The sequence below is a fragment of the Herpailurus yagouaroundi genome, unplaced genomic scaffold, assembly GCF_014898765.1.
Source record: "Herpailurus yagouaroundi ecotype Mexico unplaced genomic scaffold, PumYag 142, whole genome shotgun sequence".
Taxonomy (NCBI): Eukaryota; Metazoa; Chordata; class Mammalia; order Carnivora; family Felidae; genus Herpailurus; species Herpailurus yagouaroundi.
This window is the reverse complement of record NW_024412397.1, coordinates 14,748,314-14,773,254: the sequence shown is the minus strand read 5'-3', so window position 1 is coordinate 14,773,254 and position 24,941 is coordinate 14,748,314. Positions and strand designations below refer to the sequence as shown.

The following is a 24,941-nucleotide window of genomic DNA, read 5'->3' as shown; positions in this document are numbered from 1 at the left end:
TACGTTCTGACGCTGCGTCAGAGGCGTCAGAGACGTCAGAGGCCGATCACCGGCTTCCGGCTGCGGTCGTCCAGGTAACCGAGACCACCGAAAGCGCGGAACTGAAGGTCAAGGGAGGCTACTGTATATTGTTCCGCCTTTGAAGAAGTTATTTAACATCAGCGAGTCTCTTGTTAACTAGCTTGTGCCCTTTTCCTCGTGGATTTGAAGAAACAGTATGTTCTTGACATAAGCCCTCGGCCAATTATATGTATTGCAAGTATCTTTTCTGATTCTTTAAAAGCTTCCCTTTTGACCAACATAATGGAGTCTTTGTATGAACAGAAGTTCTTAATTTTTTTAAAAAAAGATTGTATGTTTTTATTCCTTTTTGAGTAAACTCTACACCCAAGGTGGGGCTCGAACTAACGACTTGGCAATCAAGAGTCACATGTTCTACCCTCTGAGCCAGACAGGTGCCCCTAGAAGTTCTTAATTTTTTTTTTTAACATTTATTTATTTTTGAGACAGAGAGAGACAGAGCATGAATGGGGGGAGGGCCAGAGAGAGAGGGAGACACAGAATCCGAAGCAGGCTCCAGGCTTTGAGCTGTCAGCACAGAGCCTGATGCGGGGCTCGAACTCACGGACCGTGAGATCGTGACCTGAGCGAAGTTGGACACTCAACCGACTGAGCCACCCAGGCGCCCCTAGAAGTTCTTAATTTTAATGTAAATCCAAAACTTCAATATTTTCCCATATACTTAGTGACTTTTGTGCCTGTCTTTTCTTCTAGCATTGTGGCTTTCCTTTCCCTACAATGTCCTTGGAACTGCCTTTTTAAATATGGTGTGAGGTATGAATCAAGACACATTTTATTCCCATATGGATATCCAATTGACACAACACCATTTGTATTGAAAAATTGTGTTTCTTTCACTGCTCTCAGGGTCCTTATATATGTGAGTTTACTCCTGAATATTCTATTCTTTTCTACTACTCTATTGATTCACCTTGTACCAACATTATAGTAATTGTGATTTTAGAATAAATTTGCCCGTTTATACACTACTGCTGACCCTTTGCATTTCCATGTAAGTTTAGAATCAGCTTGACAATTTCCACAACATGGCCTGCTGGGATTTTGATTGGAATTGCACTGAACCTATAAATTAATTTGGGAAGAATTACAATTTTACAAAATTGTCTCTTTATTCTCTCTTCCCAACCACAAACATGGTAATTCCTTCCATTTAGTTCAATATTCTTAGTTTCTTTTAATGATATCATATAGTTTTTACAAAGCAATTAAAAAAAAAACACATCTAACGGGTTTGTTCCTAGGCATCTGTGGTTTTGAGTTATTATTGTAAATGGTATTATTTTAAGTTTCATTGTACCTCCAATACAATGTTGAATAGGAGTAGAAAAATCAGTATCAGGCATTCTTGTCTCCTTCCCAACCATAGGCAGGAAGCCTATATTTTACCATTAAGTATGTTAGCTCTAGGTTGCAGGCACTAATTTTTATGTTCTTCTCCTCCACTAATTTCCCTTCTTGTCCATCCCTTCTCCATCTTCTGTAAAAACTTCTCAACTTCTCTTGCCTGCCTCTCTCACCTCTTATCCTCTCTTTGTCTTTGTGGGTTTCTGTATTTTTATTTCTTTAATTTTAGTGAGGTTCCAAGAAGGAATCAAGATAAACATGTGTTGAACTTGTCATGACTAATTAGAAGTCCCCTAAGAGTAGACATGAAACAATCCATCTTTTTAAGTTTATTTGTTTTGAGAAAGAGAGAGAGAGCAAGCACACGTGTGAGCAGGGGAGGGGCAAAGACAGAGGGGGCAAGAGAATCCCAAGCAGGCTCCATGCTGCCAGCACAGAGCCCAACATGGGGCTCTATCCCATTATCCCTGAGATCACCACCTGAACCAAAATCAAGAGTCAGAGGCTTAACCGACTGAGCCACCCAGGTGCCCTGAAACAACCCCCCCCTTTTTTTTTTAATTTTTTTTTTTAACGTTTATTTATTTTTGAGACAGAGAGAGACACAGCATGAACAGGGGAGGGGCAGAGAGAGAGGGAGACACAGAATCGGAAGCAGGCTCCAGGCTCCGAGCCATCAGCCCAGAGTCCGACGCGGGGCTCGAATTCATGGACCACGAGATCGTGACCTGAGCTGAAGTCGGACGCCCAACCGACTGAGCCACCCAGGTGCCCCAACAACCCCTTTTTTAAATTAAGGTGTACTTAATACACTGTATGACACTTCTGTTTCCTAAATTGGCAGAGTTTTTTTTACAAGTTTCTTTTTAAATCTTCATGCATTTGAAAAAATGTGGGAAGCAGAAATATATCACATACATCAATTGTAGCTTCCTTAAGTGATAAAATAATAAAGAAATTTTATTTCACCATCATTAGAATCTCACTTTGAGGTGCCAGAAGCCACCTTTATCTCCAATGATTTTTTTTAGTTGTGATTTATTTTTTAAGTACTCTCTACACCCAATATGGGGCTTGAACTCACAATCCCAAGATCAAGAGTTGAATGCTCTATGAACTAAGCCAGCCAGGCACCCCTCAAATGATTTTCTTTATAGGCTAATGTGCTGCTTTTCTGACAAATTCAACTCCCCACTTCCTGGAGGACTCCCTTAGGCATCCCTGAGTAATGACCATTGAGTTTTTGCTTACGTACCTCCTATGCCAAAGAGTTTATCCATGTATAGACACAAATATTTATCTCAATTTCACACTTAAAGGAGGTTCACTTAGTCTTGCATACTGAAAATAATGGAAAAACCAACTAAACAGTGGCTTAAATAAAGCAGGGGTTTTATTATTGTCATAGAAGAAGGAGTCCAGGAGTGGTCATCCTCCTGGACTGGTCTGGCAGCTCCCTGGGGCTACCAGTAACCTGCCCTATTTCTTGCTGTCTGTTCCTTCATTTTCAGGCCAAGCATGGCCTTTAGCACCACGTTTATAAGAAGTGTCCTCCACCTCCAGAAAAGGTGAAAGGAAAGTGCAAAAGGCGTGGCTGTTGAGTCAACCCCTTTATAAGGAGCATCCCCAAAAGCCTCCCCAGGCAGCCTGCTCTTACATCTCATTAGACAGACCGTTTGACCTTAACCACAAAGACTGAGGTCTATATTTTAGCAGGCCACCCTGAACCAAGGTGAGGTTGAGTTAGTAAAACGGAAGGATAATCGATACTGGGTCAGCAGCAAACAACAGAGTCTGTTACAAGACTTTGCCTGTTTTCCCCTATTGATTCCTTTCCCCCATGAGAGAAGAGCAGTCAGAGCCTGTGACAATAGCTCAAAACTCCAGGGACCAGCTCTGAGCCATCTGGGAAGTGATGGCCATTAAGACGTGAAGTCAAGAACAGAGGAATCTCTGAGAATCTACAGAGAAAGCACAGTGGGTTCCTACTTCCCTGAGGAAAGGAAGCTTAACAAAGTCCCCCTGGATGACCTCCAGCCAATCTGGTGGAGCTAGGAGGCTGGCAGAGGGAGAGAGCAAGTTGAAGACCAAAATAGAAACAGCTGTTGGCTGCGTTTTCCGGCCCTAAGGGAATCGCTTGTGTACATGTTCCGTGAAACAATTCCGTTTGATCCATACACACGTAAAAATCATTGCCTCCTTCACTTTTCAAGTGCTTGGAGTTACTCCTTTCTTATTTAAGCCTTACATTCACCAAGGCTACACACGGCCATCAGCCTGAACTTGTAGAACTACCAACCCGGTACCCACAGGCCATATAATGCTTACTTACCACTCATTACTCTAGAAGTTTCTTTTTTGTGTGGCCTACCACAGACTTCGATGTCGTGCCAGGCCCCAGGCTTAAGTTCACTGCTTGCTATCATTTGTCCTCCTAATAACCTTAACGTTAATGCAGCTTTTAAGATGAGAAAACTGGGGCTCCAGAGGGAGCAGTTCCAAGGCTCAGAGCCACATCTGACAGACTGATTCTAAAACCAGGTACATGGAACAAAAGCCTTCTCCTCGTTTCCTTGAAGCCAGAAAGAAGCTAGTCTAATGCCTTGGTTTATAGAGGAAAAAATACACACACAGCCCAGAGGAGTCAAGGACCTGGCCCAGAGTGGCAACTGTAGCGGGCACAGTGAATGTCCGAACCCAGTCAACTCACCTCTTGACACAAAATGAGAGTCTGGCGCTACCTGGTGCTTTTAATGTTTGGTGGGCTTAATTCTCCTTTTTGCCAGAGAGGGACATCGTTTTCAAAGCTGAATGTTCCTTCAAAAAAATTTTTTTTCAACGTTTATTTATTTTTGGGACAGAGAGAGACAGAGCATGAACGGGCGAGGGGCAGAGAGAGAGGGAGACACAGAATCGGAAACAGGCTCCAGGCTCCGAGCCATCAGCCCAGAGCCCGACGCGGGGCTCGAACTCACGGACCGCGAGATCGTGACCTGGCTGAAGTCGGACGCTTAACCGACTCTGAATGTTCCTTCAAGACACTTCATTAACCACATTAGGGTTTTTACTTTATGGACTAACAGAACACATAGTTTAAAAACATATCACATCCTGAATGTAAACAGCTAGGGGACCCTACTGGGAACCAGCTCTAAACACATTTAACTTTATGATTTTGCTGAAAACCAAAAACAAAGCAAATTGTCTTTAAATTTACTGAAATAACCCTTTTTTCCCCTTCATCTCAGAGGAACCGGTTAGGAGCTCCACAGCTTGATACCCTAGTCATCATCCGTTCCTTGGAGAGGTCCTCCCTGACCTGCCTTTCTAAAGGAAATTCCTCATTACAGCACATTTGGGATTCTGCTCCTGGCCACAGCAGATTAACTTGCTAGTAGACCAGCTCTCCTACAGTGAACAACTATAACACTACACAAAAGCACATGGAATTACGGTTTCCAGAAGTTGGGCAAAAGGCAGCACAAGTCTGTGATCCCTAAGAGAGGTGTCCCATGATACCCTTTCTGCGGGCCCTTTTTAGACTATGTCACAAGGAGGAAGCCAAACGGAGAACAGTGGTCTTGCTGAGCTGAGGAGAAAGAAGTTGGAAGTTTGGACTAGTAAGACAGTTGGAAAGTGGAGGGCAAGGTATATAGAGAAGGGAGTTATGCAGGGAGATTTCCAGATATCTGCGGGCGGTGGGGGGGGGGGTGCCCTTGAGTCTTTGTCTAAATATCAGGCTACTCATCTTAGGACAAGACACCATGAGGCTGATCCAAGATGCTGCAGGACTGAGCAAGTACTGCAGCCTACATAGGACTGGGACATGTTCAAAGACTGGCCAGTCAGAGTGGAGAAATGTCATTGGCCCTGGGTACTCAATAGAGACCCCAGAGAGGCTATTCTAGACCTACACTGACACAGCTCTAAAACAGCCCTTGAACATATCAAGATGATCTACAAATTCACCACGAGCCAGAGCAAAATTCCACACTGTATTAAAGAAGCAACAGAGTCTAAACACTCAACTATGTAGCACCCATAGCTAGCTTACGATCAGTAATTTCCAGACATGTGAAGAAGCCGTAAGATATGATCCACAACCAGGAGGAAAACAGCTAATTGAAAGACCTAGAAATGACAAGAGATGATGCAATTAGCAGAGAAAGACTTACAGATCTTTTAAACAGCTCTATTTTGTAATGGGCAAAATATTTGAATGGACACCTCACCAAAGAAGATATACTGACATTAGCATATTAACACAGTAGTCATTAGAGAAATGCAACCACAAACCACAGCGAGATTCCACTACACGCCTATTAGAATGGTTAAAATTTAAAAAGACCATGTCAAGTGCTGGCAAGGAACCGGGACTCTTACACTCTTTTGGTGGGAGTAAAGACTGGTACAGACACTTTGGAATACAGTTTGAAAACATATTTAAAAAATAAACATACACCTACCATATGATCCAGCCATTCTACTCCTAGGTAATTATCTAAGAGAAAAGGAAGTATACGTTCACATGTTCAAAGACTTACATACGGATGTCGATAGCAGCTTTATTTATAACAATTCCAAACTGGAAACAACGCAAATGTTCATTAAAAGATGGGTAAATAAACAAATTGTGGCATAGGTCATGTCAAGATCCCTGTAAGGTTTTAAGATGTTACTCTGATTGCAAGCTAACCAGGGATCTTCATAGATCCAGACAGAAGACTTCTGAGCCACAGGCAAAAGACTGTTGAATACGCGCGGCAGTAATGTAGCTACAGTGACATAACCACCTCCTTTCTCTGAGCTGCAGTCCCACTGGGTGATCTGAAGAGTGTCAGGTGTTGCCATCACACTCAGTGTGTGTGTGTGTGTGTGTGTGTGTGTGTGTGCGTGTGTGTATGTGTGTGGAGGGGGGTGTTGTAGCAGAAGAAACATTGAGATTTGGAAGCCCTGACTTTATACAGGAGCTATTGGTAAACCAGTCCATTTTCTCCTCTGGAAAGAAGTCCTCTACCAGAATTTCTGTGAAGCAAATGAAGTCAACTTTTACTGGCAACTGCCATGAAGTGTTTAAGTCTTCTTTTGCTGCATAATCACCACAAACTTAGCATCTTTAAAAAAAAAAAAAAAAAAGCAGGGGAGCTCGATCCCATGAACCATGAGATCCTGACCGAAGCTGAAATCAAGAGTCGATGCTTAACCAGCTGAGCCACCCAGGCACTTTATAACCCATTTATGTTTGATTCGGATTTCGTTTACAGTGCTGTCACTTTTGGTTTCTTTATCACAATTTCATCTTTATTGGTCAATTCCCTCTTATGATTATCCATTTTTGTAAGAGGTCATGTGGTTTTATCACTGGGAGACAAAGAGGCAACAGAATGACACGCATTGCTGTCTGCGTACGAACTGAATAACCAATGTGCGTTGACCACCTGACCCACTGACAGACTTTGAAAGGAGTAACATGACTGGTCAGTGCTCATGATGTGCATCTTGTATTTACATAGTGACCTGGGGACTGAGGAACTACCTGTGAAGTTCGTCCTTCATGAAATTACTGTCGATTCAACAGCCTGCAAAAGATTTGTCTGAATTCAGGCTCAGTCAGTCTTTTACCTAGACGATTGCCATCCATGCGTCTCAAACCCGTCCGGGTTAATGATAACTGTCCCCAAAAGGCTTACTTCAAGTATTACGACTGTGAAATCTCCCCCAATTTCTTTCCACCTTGTCAGAAGTTATCAGTTTCCCTCTGGGCTCCCACAGAGCTTGGGATATATATTAGTTATATCACATATATCATGAGAGCCCAGTGATCTGTCTATATCTCTGTCATTTGCTGCAATGTCGGTAGCACGTGGTAAGAACCCAGTAAATCTTTGTTAAAGGGACAAACAGAAGAATTACACAGAATACTTAGGTAATAAGAAATAGTATTCTCAGTTCCAGAAATGTGAATGTGGAGATCTAAATGACAGAATATAGTTTAATGCTATTTTATGCCTTTTCAAGAGATCACTTAAAAGTAGGAAGAAAATCAGCACCCAACTCTTGGTTTCAGCTCAGGTCATGACCTCACAGTTCATGAGTTCGAGCCCTGCATCGGACTCTGCACTGGTAAGTGTGGAGCCTGCTTGGGATTCTCTCTCTGTCTCCCCCTCTTCCTCCGCCCCTCCCCATTCACTCTATTTCTCTCAATAAATAAATAAATCAGAAGTAGGCAGAAAATCAAAGGGTCTGGGAAGCTAAAGGATTATAAACTCTAAAGAAAGGCATCCCCCTGGGGCGCCTGGGTGGCGCAGTCAGTTAAGCGTCCGACTTCAGCCGGGTCACGATCTCGCGGTCCGTGAGTTCGAGCCCCGCGTCGGGCTCTGGGCTGATGGCTCAGAGCCTGGAGCCTGTTTCCGATTCTGTGTCTCCCTCTCTCTGACCCTCCCCCGTTCATGCTCTGTCTCTCTCTGTCCCAAAAATAAATAAACGTTGAAAAAAAAAATTAAAAAAAAAAAAAAGAATGGCATCCCCCTGAATTTCAAAAGCCAGTGAAAAGTCTCATTCTGTGTCTGATTAGTACAGACTCCACCGCCCCAAGAACTAACCAAAGACAAATTATCCTAATACAGGCAGAAGAGCCAAGATAAATAGCAGCCTGCAGGCCCCCTTAAAAAGCCAAACCTTTCAAACTGGAGAGTAATCTACTTTAAAAATGTCTTGGGTAATAACCATAACATAAAGTTTGATGTCTGTTATTACTTCACAATGTATGCAATATGCTTTCCTCTGCTGCCATCCTGTCAAAAGACATTCCAGAATGGATCTTCTTTGGGGACTTGACAGACACATCACAAGTTGCCAGAGAAGGAAGGAGGTGACACTTTTGTCATCACAGACCAAGTATGAAACCAGAACAACTGCCAGTGTGCAAATCAGGGTGGTTTGGGAAGGATTCTTCCCCTGAGGGACAAGCTTTTAAAAAGACACCAAGATGATAAATAGTTATTTTTATTGAAATGCACTCCCCCTTGCCCCCCAACAGCACATATTAAATTCCAATATCCTTGCTTAAACTGCGCCCTCCTGCAGCCAGGCTGTTGCCAGCACTGGATTCTGTGATCCACAGATAGATCCTGGCAAATTCACTTCCAACTCCCTCCCCCACTGCCCCTGGTGACAGTGAGGATGAGGATAAGAATGCCTGACCCTTGTGAGGTGTTTCAGGCCTTTGTATACCTGGCCCTCCTGGGGGAGTCTTTCTTTGACACTGGTTATGGCAGAAACCTACAAGAGCAGCAACATAACAGGGGGATCCACTGACTTTATCCTGAGCCATTTATCTATCTGTCTTCCAAGGTGTCAGCAACCCTGAAACAATGAGTCAAACCATCTTGACAGGCTTAGGCCATTTAGACCATCTACTCTAAAAAGAAACAGAAGAAATTAAAAGCCTTTGAAAACATGTTAGTTAAAGGAAGTGCCATTGTTTACGTGGCAGTAGCTGGCAAAAATAGTCTTCTTGGCAAATTTTCAGGAATTTTCTGCTTAAGCTTTTAGAAGCAAGTTTCTACTCCTTCTTATCCATACTGCGATTCTAATTATTCAAACTGAAAAGCACTGTGCAATAAAGGATGACAACTCTGAACAAAGTGCCATTTTGAAAATGATCTAAATTTTCAGGTAGTTCAAAGTCTCTGGAGTTTTCCAAGTAAGACGTGTTACTGTTTCTTGCATAGCAACCACCCAATTCTGTTTTCTTAGTCCTTAGAATATGGATCTAACAAAGCCGAGGTTTGGGGTTTCCCTCCCAAGTAAGGAAGCTGCCATCAGAAGGAAAAAGAAAAAAGGTCTTCATAGATAGCAACCTCACCCTGATTCCCCCAAAGCAATTCAACATGTTTGTCCTTTGGATAAAGTAGATGAGCACCATCATGTCTCCATGTGAAATGCAGCACAGACATGGTAAGGCTATAAAATGGCGGCCACAAGCAAAGACTATGGAAAATTCAAGCACGACACAGACTCAGGCAAGCCAGTGATGGGGCGTTGTGGAGGCTGCTGGTGACTTTGGTGAGTCGCTACCATGAGCCTTCTACGTCATTCTCCCCAGAGCTCTCCCAAGCAGTAACATGATTCTGATTGGGACAGGAAGCGGGCAGTAAGAAGCATTGGTGGAAGATCTCTTCCATGTCTCTTTCTTTCTTTCTTTCTTTCTTTCTTTCTTTCTTTCTTTCTTCTTTCTTTTCTTTTTTTTAAGTTTATTTATTTTGAGAGACAGAGAGCACACGCATACAGATGGGAGATGGGCAGAAAGAAGGGGAGAGAGAGAATCCCAATCAGGCTCTGAGCTGTCAGTGCAGAGCCCAACACGGGGCCCGATCTCACGAACTCTGAGATCATGACTTGAACTGAAATTAAGAGTTGGAAGCTTAACCACCCAGGCACCCCAGATTTGTTCCATGTTTCTGATGGCTTTATACCGCTTTTCATTTTTGCTGCCTTCCTGGGTAAACCGATCCAGAGAACACCTTCGATCCTTCCCTCTTTTTTTCTTTTTTTTAATCTTACTCCTGCTAGCTTTTCTGTCCACCTGCAAAGCCTGAGAATGGGATTGTGAAGTCAGTATTGGATTTTAACCAACTTGGGTTCCTTCACCCAACCTCAGAGCTGACACACAAGGACTCAAGGAAAGCTTTTTGTAGGGAGATCCAGGGGTGCTGGGGTGAATGGAAGAATGGTTGGGCAGACAGATGCATGAAAGGAAGAAAAACTTTTCTTTCTTGAAGGAAAGAGTTTTTGCTCTGTTGACAGTCAGGTGAACCGTCTCAATCTGAAAAAGCTGAATTTGCTGAATAAGAGAATAGGGTATTCAGTACTGGTGACTGCTACAGCCCAGGATCTATTCAGGAGCAAGGCCAGAACCTCAAATTGCCAATCAGAAAAGCAACAGTAACAGCTGGGAGCTGGGGTCACCAGGAATGAGGAGAGCAGACAGTTCTCTGCAGGAGGCACTGACTAGCCATTGACAGCGCTGCATCTAACGCAGCGACAGGGGTCACGCGCATCTTCAGTTCTCATCAAAGCTTCACCTCACTAGGCCAAACTGGTAATGCCATCCAGGCCCCACCAGCTCTGTCCACCTCGTGGAGGAGCAGGTCCCCCAGGTAAAACAAGGAAACCGGTAAAACTCTGGCCACACCAGTTCTCCATTCCAGGGGATGGCTAACAGGCCCTCACCTCATGATACTCCCATCTTAGACCCCGGTGAGTTTGGTCAGGCTCTGAGGCCCCGGAAGCATTAAGAACAGCAGCTCCAACCATCGGACTGACATGAGATAGGATCTCATAAACCGGAGTGTCAGTTAACATTACACAAAATTCGTGGCTTAACAAAGGAAACATCACTTGAAGGCTTCACTCTAAGGTTCGAGGAATGTTCTTGTGATGGTGCCAGGCCCTGTCACGGGGCCTGTGGTGGCATGTCTAGTTCACGCCAAATCTGGATCAAGACTGAGAGGATTTGTGTGCAGGGCTCCTGTGGGAAAGTTCCCTCCTGCATTCTGGATTAGGTCATGGATGCCGTGGTGTTAAGGAGGGTGAAGGCTCTTCTCAAATAAGCCCAAGGGCAAGGGTTTGAAAGACAACCAGATTTATGACAAGCTTTCAACTTTCTGGTTTCAACTGAATCCAGATGCATAAACACCAAAAATATTGAAGGGAAATGGAAAGTCTAAGGAGCTCTTTACTTCCAGAAAAATATGGCTGAAATATTCCAGAAAAAAATCATCAGCAATCTTGACATTAAAGGGTGCTTAACTCCACCCCTAAGTTTACGTGCTGATATCTTTATATCCACATTTTAGGGTGAACTATGGTACTCAAACTCGTGATCTAGAAAACTTTATGAATTAGCCATGCAAGTGCTGTGATTCAGTCTGATTCTGTAAAGCTAAATTCCCCATATATATTCATTTCCTAGGGGTGCCATAACAAATTATCACCAACTGGGTGGCTTAAAACAATGAAAATTTATTCTCTCAGAGTTCTGGAGCCCGGAAGTTGTAAATCAAGGTTGCTGGGGGAAACCCTCCTTCTGAAGGCCTGAAGGGAAGATCCTTCCTGGCGTCTCCCAGCTTCTGGTGGCCCCTGGCCTTTCTTGCCTTGTGGCTGCATCACTGCCTCTGTCTTCACGTCATTTCTTCTCTCACAAGGACATTTGCTATTGGATTTATGCCCCCCACCCCCCCGCCCCGTCCCCGGATAATCCAGAGTGATTTCATCTCAAAACCCTTAATTATATCTGCAATGACCATCTTCCTAAATAAGGTCACATTCACAGGGTTAGGGTGTGGACATATCTTTCCAGCGGCCACAATTTGACCCACTACACTAAGCACACTCTGGACTTTCAGGTCTTTACAAAACTTCAAGTGCTTGAAAACAACAAATATTCCCTTTCTTATTTTAATGCTAATGAAATAAAAGTGAGGAAACTTTGCTCCTTTTGCTTTATATACCACTTGGAAGACAGCTGGCATTTGCCTCAAATGTGAAGGATCCGGTGTAAGCGTGTCACATGCCTATTACAGACGTGTAGGCAACTTCAAAAGTATGTTTTCTTAATCGTGCTGTTTACCCTGGATTATGTACACACAACTGCAGAGTCTAGTTTTCATGTCACCTGCTTGGGTACAGTGACTGTGCTTTCAGAAGCAAAAATCTACAAATGCTCGTATGCAGACTCTGGGATATAATGTTTCGGCAGCAACCGTCTGTTGAAAATGTAAAAGCAAAGCCAGTTATACTAGTCGTGGGATCTTTATAAATCACCCTGGGCTTCAGTTTTCTCATGTGTAAAATGGTATAATAATACCTACTTCACAGGGTTGTTACGAGGATTAAATAGTTCAGTATGTGTAAGCCATTTAAACAGGGCCTGGCACTTTGTAAGTTTTACCATAATTTTTTAAAAAGCCATAAATAGAAATTGCACTAAACATTGAAGAGATACTTGTACAAACACATTCAAGGCATGCACGTCAATTAACGCTCTTGGATGCAAGTCACAGGAGATCGAGACAAAATTATGTTGGAAATGAATGGGAAGGGTTCCAAGATGGTTGGAACAAAGGGAACTTGGGCAGCAGAGGGCAGAGCCACAGAGATCTGTGAAGAACATCACTGAACTATTGATTTCCAATTGTCCCATTGATTTCCAATCTAGAAAGCATAAGGTAAAAAGAATATACAAAAATCAGCATTTTAAGTGGAGTTTTGGAATGGTTCTTATCCACTGTCCTTAGAAATCACAGCAAAAATAAGCCTTTTTTTTGTCAGATAAGCATGTGATGGAAGGTTACCTACTAGAAGGTATCTAGAGTATCTCAATCCAACCTAACCATCAATAGCTCCTGAACTTTGCATCTTAGAAATTTTCTCTCCTTTCTAGCTTGAAAGTCTTGCAAAGAACTCAGATTGGCCCAGATTGGGTCAGATGTGCACCTCTAAATTTGTCAACTATGGTGAAGGAAAAGTCATAAGAAACCACTTGGCTCCTGCCAGAGATACACGGTTAACAATGGAGGCAGACTTAGTCCCGAGGAGAGAGTGCCAAGCAGACATTGGCACAGCTGAGCACTGTGTACTCACACCATGTCTACACTGAACATCAGAACCGATAGGAACCAATTCGTGAAGAAAACCCATTATTTGTATACACACCGGGTTTGAACATGGTTGAGAGAGAGGAGTGACATGAAAAGAGAGAAAACAGGGCAAGAGAGAAATAAATAAAACAGAAAAACCAAGGAAGGCATAAAACTTTAGTAATCGCCTTCTGTAGGCAAGTCGCAAGAGAGTAAGCCAATATTTGCTCTTCAGGCCCCTTGACCAGCCGGTGTCTAGTGTAGATATAGGAGCTCACCAGGCTCTCCCCTGCAGAGTTGATGCCCCCCTCTGGAGACAGTCCCTCCCCCACCCAACACAGCTGGCACCTTCCTCCCCCTGGGCCAGCTCCTTTCTGGTAAAGGCTATACATTTATGGCATAAAGACTTAGTCCAGATTCTACCAGGGCTGTCTGACGATCTGTGATGGACTGGATGCCATCCATATGGTACTACTGAAGAGTCCCACGTGAAAGACTAAATCATCATAGGCATAATTTATACAGAGGCAAGTAAAGTTGCTAGTACACTTTTTAAGTGTATTTATTTAGAGAGAGAGAGAGAGAGAGAGAGAGAGAGCACGAGCAGAGGAGGGGCAGAAACAGAGAGAGAGAGAGAGAGAGAGAGAGAGAGAGAGAATCCCAAGCAGGCTCTGCACTGCCAGCACAGAGCCCGACACGGGGCTCAAACTCATGAACCTGTGAAATCATGACCTGAGCTGAAAGCCAGAGTCAGCTGCTTAACCGATTGAGCCACCCAGGCACCCCAAATTGCTAGTACATTTTAAAGTTTTCCCACATTAGGGGTTAAAATCTTTTCAGGAAAACAGATTCAATTAAACATGCAACACCCCAAAACAGTGTGACAAACTAAGGTTTTAAGCATCAAAGTATACGACAACATTTCTAAAGTATGCTCGCCAGTTGGAGGGGAGACTTTAAGATAGGTCTGCAGCCAAGCAAGTAGAAGCTGCTGGTATACTGCGATCTTTCTCCCTCCATAATGCGTAAATCAAGTTAAATTCCCTAAGTACTACAATAAATACACCTATTAACTTTGTTTGACCAAGTGCTTCTCAAATATATTTGATCAGGGGGGCGCCTGGGTGGCGCAATCGGTTAAGCGTCCGACTTCAGCCAGGTCACGATCTCGCGGTCCGTGAGTTCGAGCCCCGCGTCGGGCTCTGGGCTGATGGCTCAGAGCCTGGAGCCTGTTTCCGATTCTGTGTCTCCCTCTCTCTCTGCCCCTCCCCCGTTCATGCTCTGTCTCTCTCTGTCCCAAAAATAAATAAACGTTGAAAAAAAATTTTTTTTTTAAAAATATATTTGATCAGGGAACCCTTTTTATTATGACATCTGTATCCTAAGTAAATGATGTTCTAAGGGACATACTTTGAGAAATGCTACATGGCAAATAAATACTGCAGTTTGAGTTGAAAATAGTTGTGATCTGTTTGTGTCTCTAAAGAAATTAGTAAGTGATACATTACTTCTCAAATGCCCTTGGTATAGAATGAGTTATTCTGTACTGTATTAAGTGCAGAAATCTCATCTACCTTTTTTACATACCATGCTGATGCAGAAATGTGAAAATGCTACAACATGTTACCATAGTACTGAAAACACGTACCATAACAATCCCATTTCAAAGCATCTTACAGAGGATGAGAAAATGTCAATATATAAAGAACGACTCTGGAAAGGTGAGAAATTACCAAGTTCTCTCTGGTCTCTTAGAGGAGTCCTTGGAACTGCCCGAAGGAGGGGGGGGGGGGGGGGGGGTCCTCCCCAAATGACTGAGTCAATTTAGCTCACTCTCTTCAGGCCCCTTGACCAGCCGGTGTCTAGTGTAGATATAGGAGCTCACCAGGCTCTCCCCTGCAGAGTTGATGCCCCCCTCTGGAGACAGTCCCTCCCCCACCCAACACAGCTGCCACCTTCCTCCCCCTGGGCCAGCTCCACCAAAAATTACATTTTTCATGGCACAGGTATGTGTCAAAGGTGGAGGAGCAAAGGAGTCCCTAGTCTACTACAAGAAGTGTATAAAAGTAGGGGGTGGGGATGGTGGACATACAGGTTTCTAATATCTGAGTTGGCTGAAATTTGGAATGAGTTTTTCATGAGAAGCAATAGTGTGAGTGATAAATAGGTTATCTAGGTATGCAGTCAAGCTCTATCATTGTTAGGTCATTTTGAGGGAAGTATTATGAAAATATATTACCATTTATAACATTTTCCCAAAAAACAAAAAAGCATTTTTTAAAAAACTTACATCCAAGTTAGCATATAGTGTACCAATGATTTCAGGAGTAGATTCCTTAATGCCCCTGACCCATTTGGCCCAGCCCCCCTCCCACAACCCCTCCAGTAACCCTCTGTTTGTTCTCCATATTCAAGAGTCTCTTATGTTTTGTCCCTCTCCCTGTTTTTATATTATTTTTGCTTCCTTTCCTTCATGTTCCTCTGTTTTGTATCTTAAATTCCTCATATGAGTGAAGTCATATGATATTTGTCTTTCTCTAATTTCACTTACCATAGTACGCTCTAGTTCCATCCACATAATTGCAAATGGCAAGATTTCATTCTTTTTGATTGCTAATACTCCACTGTGTGTGTGTGTGTGTGTGTGTGTATACACACATATACATATATATGTATGTATGTGTGTGTGTGTGTGTGTGTGTGTATATATATATCTACCACATCTTCTTTATCCATTCATCCATCAATGGACATTTGGGCTCTTGCCATACTTCAGCTATTGTTGCTAGTGCTGCTATAAATATTGGGGTGCATGTGCCCCTTCGAAACAGCATACCTGTATCCCTTTTTTAACGTTTTTAATTTTTTGAGGAACCTCCATACTAATTTCTAGAGTGGCTGCCCTAGCTTGCATTCCCACCAACAATGCAAAAGAGATCCTCTTTCTCCGCATCCTCACCAACATCTGTCATTGCCTGAGTTGTTAATGTTAGCCATTCTGACAGGTGTGAGGTGGTATCTCGTGGTTTTGATTTGTATTTCCCCGATGGTGAGTGATGTGGAGCATTTTTTCATGTGTCGGTTGGCCATCTGGATGTCTTCTTTGGAGAAGTGTCTCTTCATGTCTTTTGCCCATTTCTCCACTGGATTATTTGTTTTTTGGGTGTTGAGTTTGATAAGTTCTTTATAGATTTTGGATACTAACCCTTTATCTGGTATGTCGTTTGCAAATATCTTCTCCCATTCTGTTGGTTGCCTTTCAGTTTTGCTGATTGTTTCCTTCGGTGTGCAGAAGCTTTTAATATTGATGAGGTCCCAATAGTTCATTTTTGCTTTTGTTTCCCTTGCCTCCGGAGACGTGTTAAGAAGTTGCTGTGGCCAAGGCCAAAGAGGTTTTTGCCTGCTTTCTCCTCGAGGGTTTTGATCGCTTCCTGTCTTACATTGAGGTCTTTCATCCATTTTTAGTTTATTTTTGTGTGTGTTGTAAGAAGGTGGTCCAGGTTCACTTTTCTGCGTGTTTTCCCAGCACCACTTGCTGAAGAGACTGTCTTGATTCCATTGGCTATTCTGTCCTGCTTTGTCAAAGATTAGTTGGCCATATGTTTGTGGGTCCATTTCTGGGTTCTCTATTCTGTTCCATTGATCTGAGTGTCTGTTTTTGTGCCAAGACATTTGTGTTCTAAATAGTGCATACTAAATATAATAATACAGAGAATTAAAACATTGGTTAATTATGAATGGACTGCAGGTAGCTTCCTAAATCCTTAGAGTATCCTCCAAGGTTTATCCACGGTCCACGTGACATACCATGGCTTTTTTCTTCAGTATTTTCTCAACCTGATATGCTGCCTTTAATTCCTATAGCAATTCCTAATTTAAGCAAATGCTAACTAGGAAATGTCTTAAGTTTGATTTGGAAATCTGGTGTTAATAGTTAGAATGAAAAAGTAAATGACTTAAACAGAAATACATTTAAATAATATTTATTTTTTCTGTTATTCAATGTAAAAATATGCATTTCAAAACGCTAAGATATTTGATAAGATGCACAACAGAAAAGGCCTGTCTAGATATCTGTTCCCCAAAGTCTGAGGGGTCCAGGTAACAGTGCGGCAAGGCGAGCCCACGGCTGCAAGTACACATCACTCTTTTGTCAGCTCACATGGACTCAGGACAACATGAAGACGTGCTTCAAAGAGCAAAATAAAGGCAAATCGCTGAGCACCTTTTACAATGTCATAATAAAATATTCATTAATTCCTCTGTGTGGAAATCTGGGAAAAGATGGAAGGTAAAACTAGGCATAAAAGGAGTTAAATGGTGTTTATAAAGTCGGTTTTCGCTGACTTGTGAAAAAACCGATTAAAAATCCTGAGGCAACGTGAAAGTTCACGGGTTCCGTACCTACCAATACCATCATCCGTTACAGCAGCTGCTTAGTTGTCCAGCAAGATTTTATATCAGACACGGATGCAAGGGGCCTTACACTGAAATCTACGTCTCTTTCTTTCCTTGTACCATAGTGCTGTCACTGGTACGTGAAGTACTATCACGACTTATTACCGCACTTCATTGTAAGCAGAAAGTAAGAAAGTGCGTTTTGCCAAACTGCTTTCTGAATCTTCTAAATTGTATTTGTTCACTCACCGGCCAATTTAAAAAACATAGTAGTTTGTAGGGGGCTTCCTGGTCATTAGTGTGAACTAGTAATGCAGTAATTTAACTCAAAAGGAATTCTTTAAAAGTGGGACTCAGACTAGCAAAGCTTAGCATCAGCCAAAATCTACCGGCACGCCATGGGCTAAAGGCCAAGTCTACAGTGATGCATAAAGGTCACTTTGTGAAAAACCTAAGTAAAAATTACTCTCAAACTATTCTGCCCATTAGAATTAGTTTACAAATGGAAATTTAAATTTAGTGAGAGGACTCTAAGCCTTTGGGCTAGAATCTTCCAACCAGAAAGATAAGCAATTTTAACACTGATTCCTATGATATGGTCAGAAAGTTTAACCACTGACTTAAAGAATTCTGTTGAAACAATATGTGATAAAAGCTATGCGGGTAACAGATACTGAGTCTACAAGTAAAAATTGATCCTTTAAAAATTTTTCCCTGGGCGCCTGGGTGGCGCAGTCGGTTAAGCGTCCGACTTCAGCCAGGTCACGATCTCGCGGTCCGTGAGTTCGAGCCCCGCATCAGGCTCTGGGCTGATGGCTCAGAGCCTGGAGCCTGTTTCCGATTCTGTGTCTCCCACTCTCTCTGCCCCTCCCCCGTTCATGCTCTGTCTCTCTGTCCCAAAAATAAATAAACGTTGAAAAAAAAAAAAAATTAAAAAAAAAAAATTTTTTTTCCCTGAATCAGACACAAACAAGTATTTTCTACCTTTCTATCTACAGAAATTCCAATGGGAATCCAGAAATGGAAAAAAAAAAAAAAAAAAACAAAAGAAAAAAAAAAGGGACGGTCAACCTGCACCTGGCTGGGACACTATGAAAACCCTGAAGAGCACTAAGAAGACAGTGTCGCTACGCTCCGAGGGAAGATGGCAAACGCCTGCCAACACTGTTTCTACTGAAGCTTCGGTAAGGAACAGATCCTGATTCTAGCGTTATCATTCCTTGCAAAACCAGGGCTGAGCGCTGATATTTGTGGTGCAGCCGGGTGACCTGCTCCAAGCTCAGCCAGTGCTGACTGTGGAGGTGAGCAGCACCGCCCCCATGGGAGCACATTCTCGGCCGCATCTAGGGGACGCTGCGCGGTTGCTGATCCGACTGTTCCAGGTGCTCTAAAAGCTCGGTGAGAGGGGCCGACAGCTAAAGGAAGAAACTGAAAATGGAGAAAGTCCGCGATGCCCTTCCACAGACAGAACCACTATTTCACACACACAGAAACTCAAGAAAATGGAAGCTCCTTTATTGCAGATAACCTGTAAACTCAGAATTCGCATGTCTTTTTCTCTGTAGGAGCAGAATATGCTGTATATCAATGTCCGTTTTCTTACTGAATCCTTGATAAGAGTTTAGTGTAAAAGGAGAATGGGAAGCAGGATCCAGATGTTGAATTGATGGCTTGGGCAACATCATATGAGGTGGCTTTTGGGGTTGCCACAGAGTCTGAGTTTCTTTGTCGTGAGCAGGTGGGCCAGGCCATTGAGAAACACCAGAACGATGGTCATGGACATGACAATCACGTAGTGGCTGATGCTACAGAAAGAGAAAAAGAAACATGTTATAGGAAGACACAACACACATGGGAAAGAGCAGGAGAGCTCTCTAAATAACGTTTCTAAATGTATACATAAAATACACAGAATTACAAAAGATACCAGTGATGGTTCTTAAGTTTATCTATATATTTATTTTTAGTACTCTCTACACCCAGCTCATAACCCCGAGAGCAAGAGTCACATGCTCTTTGAACTGAGCCAGTCAGGTACCCCGATGATCTGGAAATAGGTATCAAAACGTTGAAAAGCAAATTTGTCACAGAAGCAGTGATGAGCACAAATATTTTGAGGTATGTCCAATAACTGCAAAGTGTTATGAAAATGTCTGATTGGTATTGGCACTGCCTGTGTCTTTGTCACCAATAGAAACTGAATTTCAAAATCCAGCTTTTAGAAACAAAGACAATTTTCTGCCTCTAATTCTTGCTCCCTCTGAATAATATCCACAGACTCCCCAAGATATCCCCAGGTTTAGTAGTTTGGCATTTTAGAGCACACCATTCTGTGCTTTGATGGAAGTTAGAAGTACTTCAGCAAAACTACCAGCTACCCCCCCCCCCCCCAAAACGTTACCCAAATTCAAATTCAGGGAAGTAAATGTTTCAGTCAAGGAATCTAAACAAAGGAAAAAGGATACATTTCTTTATGAATCTCTAAGTCAAAGCTACTATCTCCCAGATTCTGCTTTTTTAGACCTTTTATCACTTTTTAACACTTTAAATTATTTTAAATACTTTTAATATTTTAAATTTTTTAAAAAGCTTATTTATTTATTTTGAGAAAGAGGGAGAAGAGAGCACGCACGTGAGCGGGCTAAGAGCGTGGAGCCCCACTTGGGGCTCGATCCCACAAACCGTGAGATCATGACCTGAGCCAAAAGCAAGAGTTGGACCCTTAGCTGACTGAGCCGCCCAGGTGCTCCTAAATTACTTTAAAACAAATACGTATTAAATATGACTTGGTTTCTTAACAAGGTAAGTTTCATGACACCAGTAGATAGGTGACTATCCGTAAATTTAATGGAAGTCTATTTATAAGAGGTATTTTATAGATCACTTAGCTCCTTCGAGTGGCCTGAAATCACAAACTTTGGGCCCATTTAAGCTAACATTATTGGCAGGAAACAGTCGTGAAGCTCATCACCTTCATGCAATTGAGCCATAAGGCATTCAGCTTGTGATATTTTCCATCAATCAGGTCTTGGTATCATCTCAGCACACCAGAGTTAAAGCAGCATTCAATTTCAACTGTAAATGAGTTTGGCTGTTCCCAGTCTCTCACCTTGACTATTCTGACATCATTTAAATCAGCAATTCTCAAGGTGTACATGTGTGATTGGTAGAGGGACAGGGTGTCTGTGTGGAGGGGCATATAGAATCACCAGGAAGGCCTATTCAGCCTGTACAAGGGGTGATAGATAAAAGGTTGATTGTGCTTTTCAATCAGGGTAAGGGGCAACGGAAGCAGTTCAAATCTGTCGGATGTACTGGAGAAGACAAGTTTGAGAATCACTGATTTTTAATGAAGCTTAGTATTCATTATAAGAGTAAAGATATTTTATCACACTTATTAGTGATATTTCGGAGGATATTAAAATAGTATCGAACACAATGAGAAGTTATCATTATATCTAAAGAGAAATGACACTTGAGTTGCCATCTGTATTTTTGTTCAATTTTTTAATGTTTTTATTTATTTTTGAAAGAGAGAGAGACACACACACACAGAGTTCAAGCTGGGGAGGGGCAGAGAGAGAGGCGGAGACACAGAATCAGAAGCAAGCTCCAGGCTCTGAGCTGTCAGCACAGAGCCCGATGTGGGGCTTGAACTCACGAACCGTGAGTTCATGACCTTAGCAGAAGTTGGGCGTTTAACCGACTGAGCCACCCAGGCGCCCGTCATCATCTGTATTTTAATAAAGTATAACAACAGTGCATGCAGGAAACAACTCCAAACGAACACCACTATCAAATCAAACCAATCAAACCGATGATCCTGCCTCTATTCACTTCACACCAAACACATTTAGAACATAAATTTAAATATGTTTTTATAGTTATGAAAATGACCTCAAAGGACGTTTTCTCTAGTTTTAAGAAATGCACTTCTTTCAGTACACCATATAAAAGGCAGTACTCTGTTCAGTTTATGACCTGCTATGAATGAAGATACAGTAGAAAAGATCAAAAGAAGAAAATACTACATTGCAGCTCTGTCAGCCCAGCTCAGTTTTATGGCCTGGGCAGAATATTTTTCACATGGCTGTTAAAAGAACACCTGATGCCACAAGGTCCTCCAGAGAACCACAGGCTCAGCTGACTACACTGGCTGGAGTAGATTCCTGTAAGATTCTCAATTTAACTCTGATAAAATCTGCTCAGAAGATGCATTTTGAAACATATTGGCCGATACGCATAAACGCAAATACCGTCTCAGGCCCTAACAATACAATCTTTACTTTTTTTTAAGTTTATTTGAGAGACAGACAGAGAATCGCCAGCAGGTTCCACACTGTAGGTACCGAGCCTAATATGGGGCTCGAACTCACGAACTGCGAGATCACAACCTGAGCCGACATCAAGAGTCAGGCACTTAAACTGAGTGAGCCACTCAGGCATCCCAACACAATCTTTATTTATTTATTTTTATTTGTTTTTAAAAGTTTTAAAAAATTTTATTTATTTTGAGAGTGAGGGAGAGAGAGAGACAGAGAAGGAGAGAGAGAATCCCAAGCAGGCTCCACACCGTAGGTGCGGAACCTGATGCAGGACTCAAACTCACGAACTAAGAGATCATGACTTGAGCCGAAATCCAGAGTCAGACACTTAACCAACTGAGACGCCCAGGCGCCCCTACAATCTTTATTTTTAAAGAAACTATTACTTATTTGTTAACCTGAAACTAATTGCTGAGGAATCTCGCAAACCTATTTTGAAAACCCACCGCAATCGCCACACTGACACTATGACCATCGTAACCGCACGCAGGCCACATTCGCAGGGCTGGTGAGCTCCCAGTCCCCTCGAGAATCCTGGGACACAGTCTCACCTTTTCTGTGTTCATAAAGCAATCACTTAGTAAGGACAAAAGGACATTCCATCCCTGTGTATAACAGGCATATTAGAGCTGGAGTTATTAACTGTATTACTAATAAAAAGGAGTTTAGAAGTAAAATTAGTCACAAAGGAAAACTACCCCAGGAGCATAATTCAAATAACTCGGGCCTGGTAAGGAAACGCTGCCAATAAGTTTAGTAACATCTGCAACGTGATAAGAAACAACTCAGCTTTTCATATATACGTTCACACAGGAAAAATGAGAAACCCAAAACTTAAAAAGCAACTTTCTCACAAACAGAATGCAGGAAAAAGTACAACAATGAGCTTTTGATACGTGAACCTGATTGTATGGTGCTTGAGCTCGGTCTCTTGAAGCCTCTTTTCCAGCCATTATCCAAGCCTCTTCCTCGCAATAAATTAGATGCCGGGGCGCCTGCGTGGCTCAGTCGGTTAGGCGTCCGACTTCAGCTCAGCTCCTGATCTCACGGCTTGTGGGTTCGAGCCCCGCGTCAGGCTCTGTGCTGACAGCTCAGAGCCTGGAGCCTGCTTTGGATTCTGTGTCTCCCTCGCTCTCTGCCCCTCCCCACTCTCTCTCTCTCTCAAAAATAAATAAACATTAAAAAAAATTAAAAAAGAAATTGGATGCCGACAAAGATGCATGAAGCAACTCCTGCCCACCAGAGCCTGAACCACACGGCTCGCCGAGGCAGAGCGTGCTGTTACCGCTACACAGGACACCAAGAGAAGATGACAGAATTCTAACTTGTCAACAGGCGAAGCGGCAAAACAAAATCGCCCCGCTACAGCCCCAGTCCGGGTGATTCCATTAGAAAGCCTAATTTCTCTAACTCAGATTTCAGTTTGTTTCTCCATCCCAACCCCTGCCACCCCCCACGCCCCTCTGCAACCATCTTCCTTCCTTATGAGGGCATGTTTTGGACATGATAATATGGGACAAAGAAGACGAGCAGAGCAGAGCAAGGGGTGACCGGGAGAGTGTGTGGGACTTATGAGGCACTGCCTTCAGCCTGATGAAGAGAACCGAGCTCTGAAGTCTCCTATTTCACCCGCCTTCGAGAAGTCTCTCAGGGCAAGCACCCCATTTCACCGAAGGGAGTTAGATCTGTGAGGGCAAAGCCCTGAGACGGAGCTGAAGTGCGGTTTAACCTAACTTAACTAACTGCCTATGCCTTTATCACCTTTCCATCCCCTCTGGATTTTAACGCTCTATCGATGAGGGTGTAATGATTATACCAGGACACCAGACATAAACCAGGACCCTTCCAGATAAACCTGTCCATGTGGTCACCATATGTGAAGGGCAGCTCCCATTACAAAAAAATACTATTAGCACAAAATATTTCTACAGCGTAGTTTTTAACCCTCTATAGCATTAACCAATTATATAATATTTTCATAAATATCATAAGTAAATTATAGCATGAAACATGGAGTTAACATCCTTTTCTCCCGGCTAGCCCTGCAGAGTGGGTGGGGGTCATCAAAGCGTTCCTGACCTGTGGGTGCTAATGCACCATTCTGTTTCCCTTGGTGTGAATGATGCTCAATGCTTGTCTTATGCGTCTATAGTCTCTCTTTCTGCAATTATCTTGTGCTCTGATGAACACTTTATTCCCATGATGGTTGTGTAAAGGAATGCGGGAAACAGGCCTGGAGGTACCATGCAAGTGCCAGGGAGAACGTCATGCTAGATGTTAAGTACAAGTTTTGCAATGGCTCAAAGACTCTGAAAAAAGATCACGCAAGCACAGGTAACAAAAATAGACAAATTGGACTGCGTAAAAATTGAAAACTTTTGTGCCTCAAAGGGCAGACTCAACTACTTTTGGCTCCTTCCCTCCTCATCGATATTTCTTCCTTCTTTAAATCCTAAATGTACAGTGCTCAAAACTCTGCAGTGAATGGTTCCTTTGCAACAATCACAAACAGGATCAGACACAAAGCCACTTTTAAAAAAGGGCTTAGCAGAGGTACGAAACAAAGGCTTTGGGAAATTCACCGCAAGTAGAGGCAGCGACAGGCAGTGGGGATACTACAGACCACGGCGGCTCGTCCAGTGCCGTCCTGCGGACCTGTGCAGCCTTCTCTACAAGTCACAGAAGCAAGTCACAGTCTCCGTAGGGCCACAGTGTCCTCATCTCTAAAATGAAGACAGTAAATACAGCTCCTGTGGAAAATATCTACTTGACAGTGTTGTGGTAAAGATCACATGAAATATCGTGTTAGTAGACACCGTAAACACTGCAGCGCAGCACCAATGCAGGTTATTTGTAGCCGAGGTATGACTGGGGCAATCCTCTGAATGGCATCCTGGACCTCCTACTTAAGTTCCAGCTTCTGTCCTATTTTGCCTTTTACCCACGTAAACCGATTCCCTGGTCTCCGAACTGCCTTCCTCATGTCTTTCAGGACCCCGATCTCAAATAACCAACTACTGGGAGTGCGGTCACTGTGTTGCAGTCCACAGCCATGCTCTGACCTTGTGGGTAAGTCTCGGCCTCTACTCTACTCTGTAAACAAGCTTACTCCATTTGAACCCCAATGCGGGCTCCAGAACCCCAGCTTTGA

At 42.9% G+C, this 24,941-nt stretch overlaps 1 protein-coding gene and 1 long non-coding RNA gene across 11 annotated transcripts in view; one reads left to right on the top strand and one right to left on the bottom strand.

Annotated features, from left to right (window-relative positions):
• The first annotated feature begins 59 nt into the window (after window positions 1-59).
• LOC121032854 (uncharacterized) lies at window positions 60-24,941 on the top strand. 2 transcript variants are annotated; one of them, XR_005791551.1, is made up of 4 exons: window positions 60-215; window positions 775-834; window positions 18,464-18,649; window positions 24,783-24,941. It is a non-coding gene; the product is annotated as an uncharacterized LOC121032854 (long non-coding RNA). The 2 variants fall into 2 exon arrangements; XR_005791552.1 differs by lacking the exon at window positions 775-834.
• PIGN (phosphatidylinositol glycan anchor biosynthesis class N) overlaps window positions 18,957-24,941 on the bottom strand; it is a 102,593-nt gene continuing 96,608 nt past the window's right edge. For 7 of the 9 annotated variants that reach the window (XM_040478639.1, XM_040478640.1, XM_040478638.1 and 4 more), the window contains one exon: window positions 19,147-19,270. In XM_040478639.1, coding sequence (XP_040334573.1) covers window positions 19,147-19,270 — 124 coding nt within the window. Of the gene's footprint in view, window positions 19,271-24,941 lie in introns of all 9 variants that reach the window. The other 2 variants (XM_040478645.1, XM_040478644.1) reach the window with 1 other exon arrangement.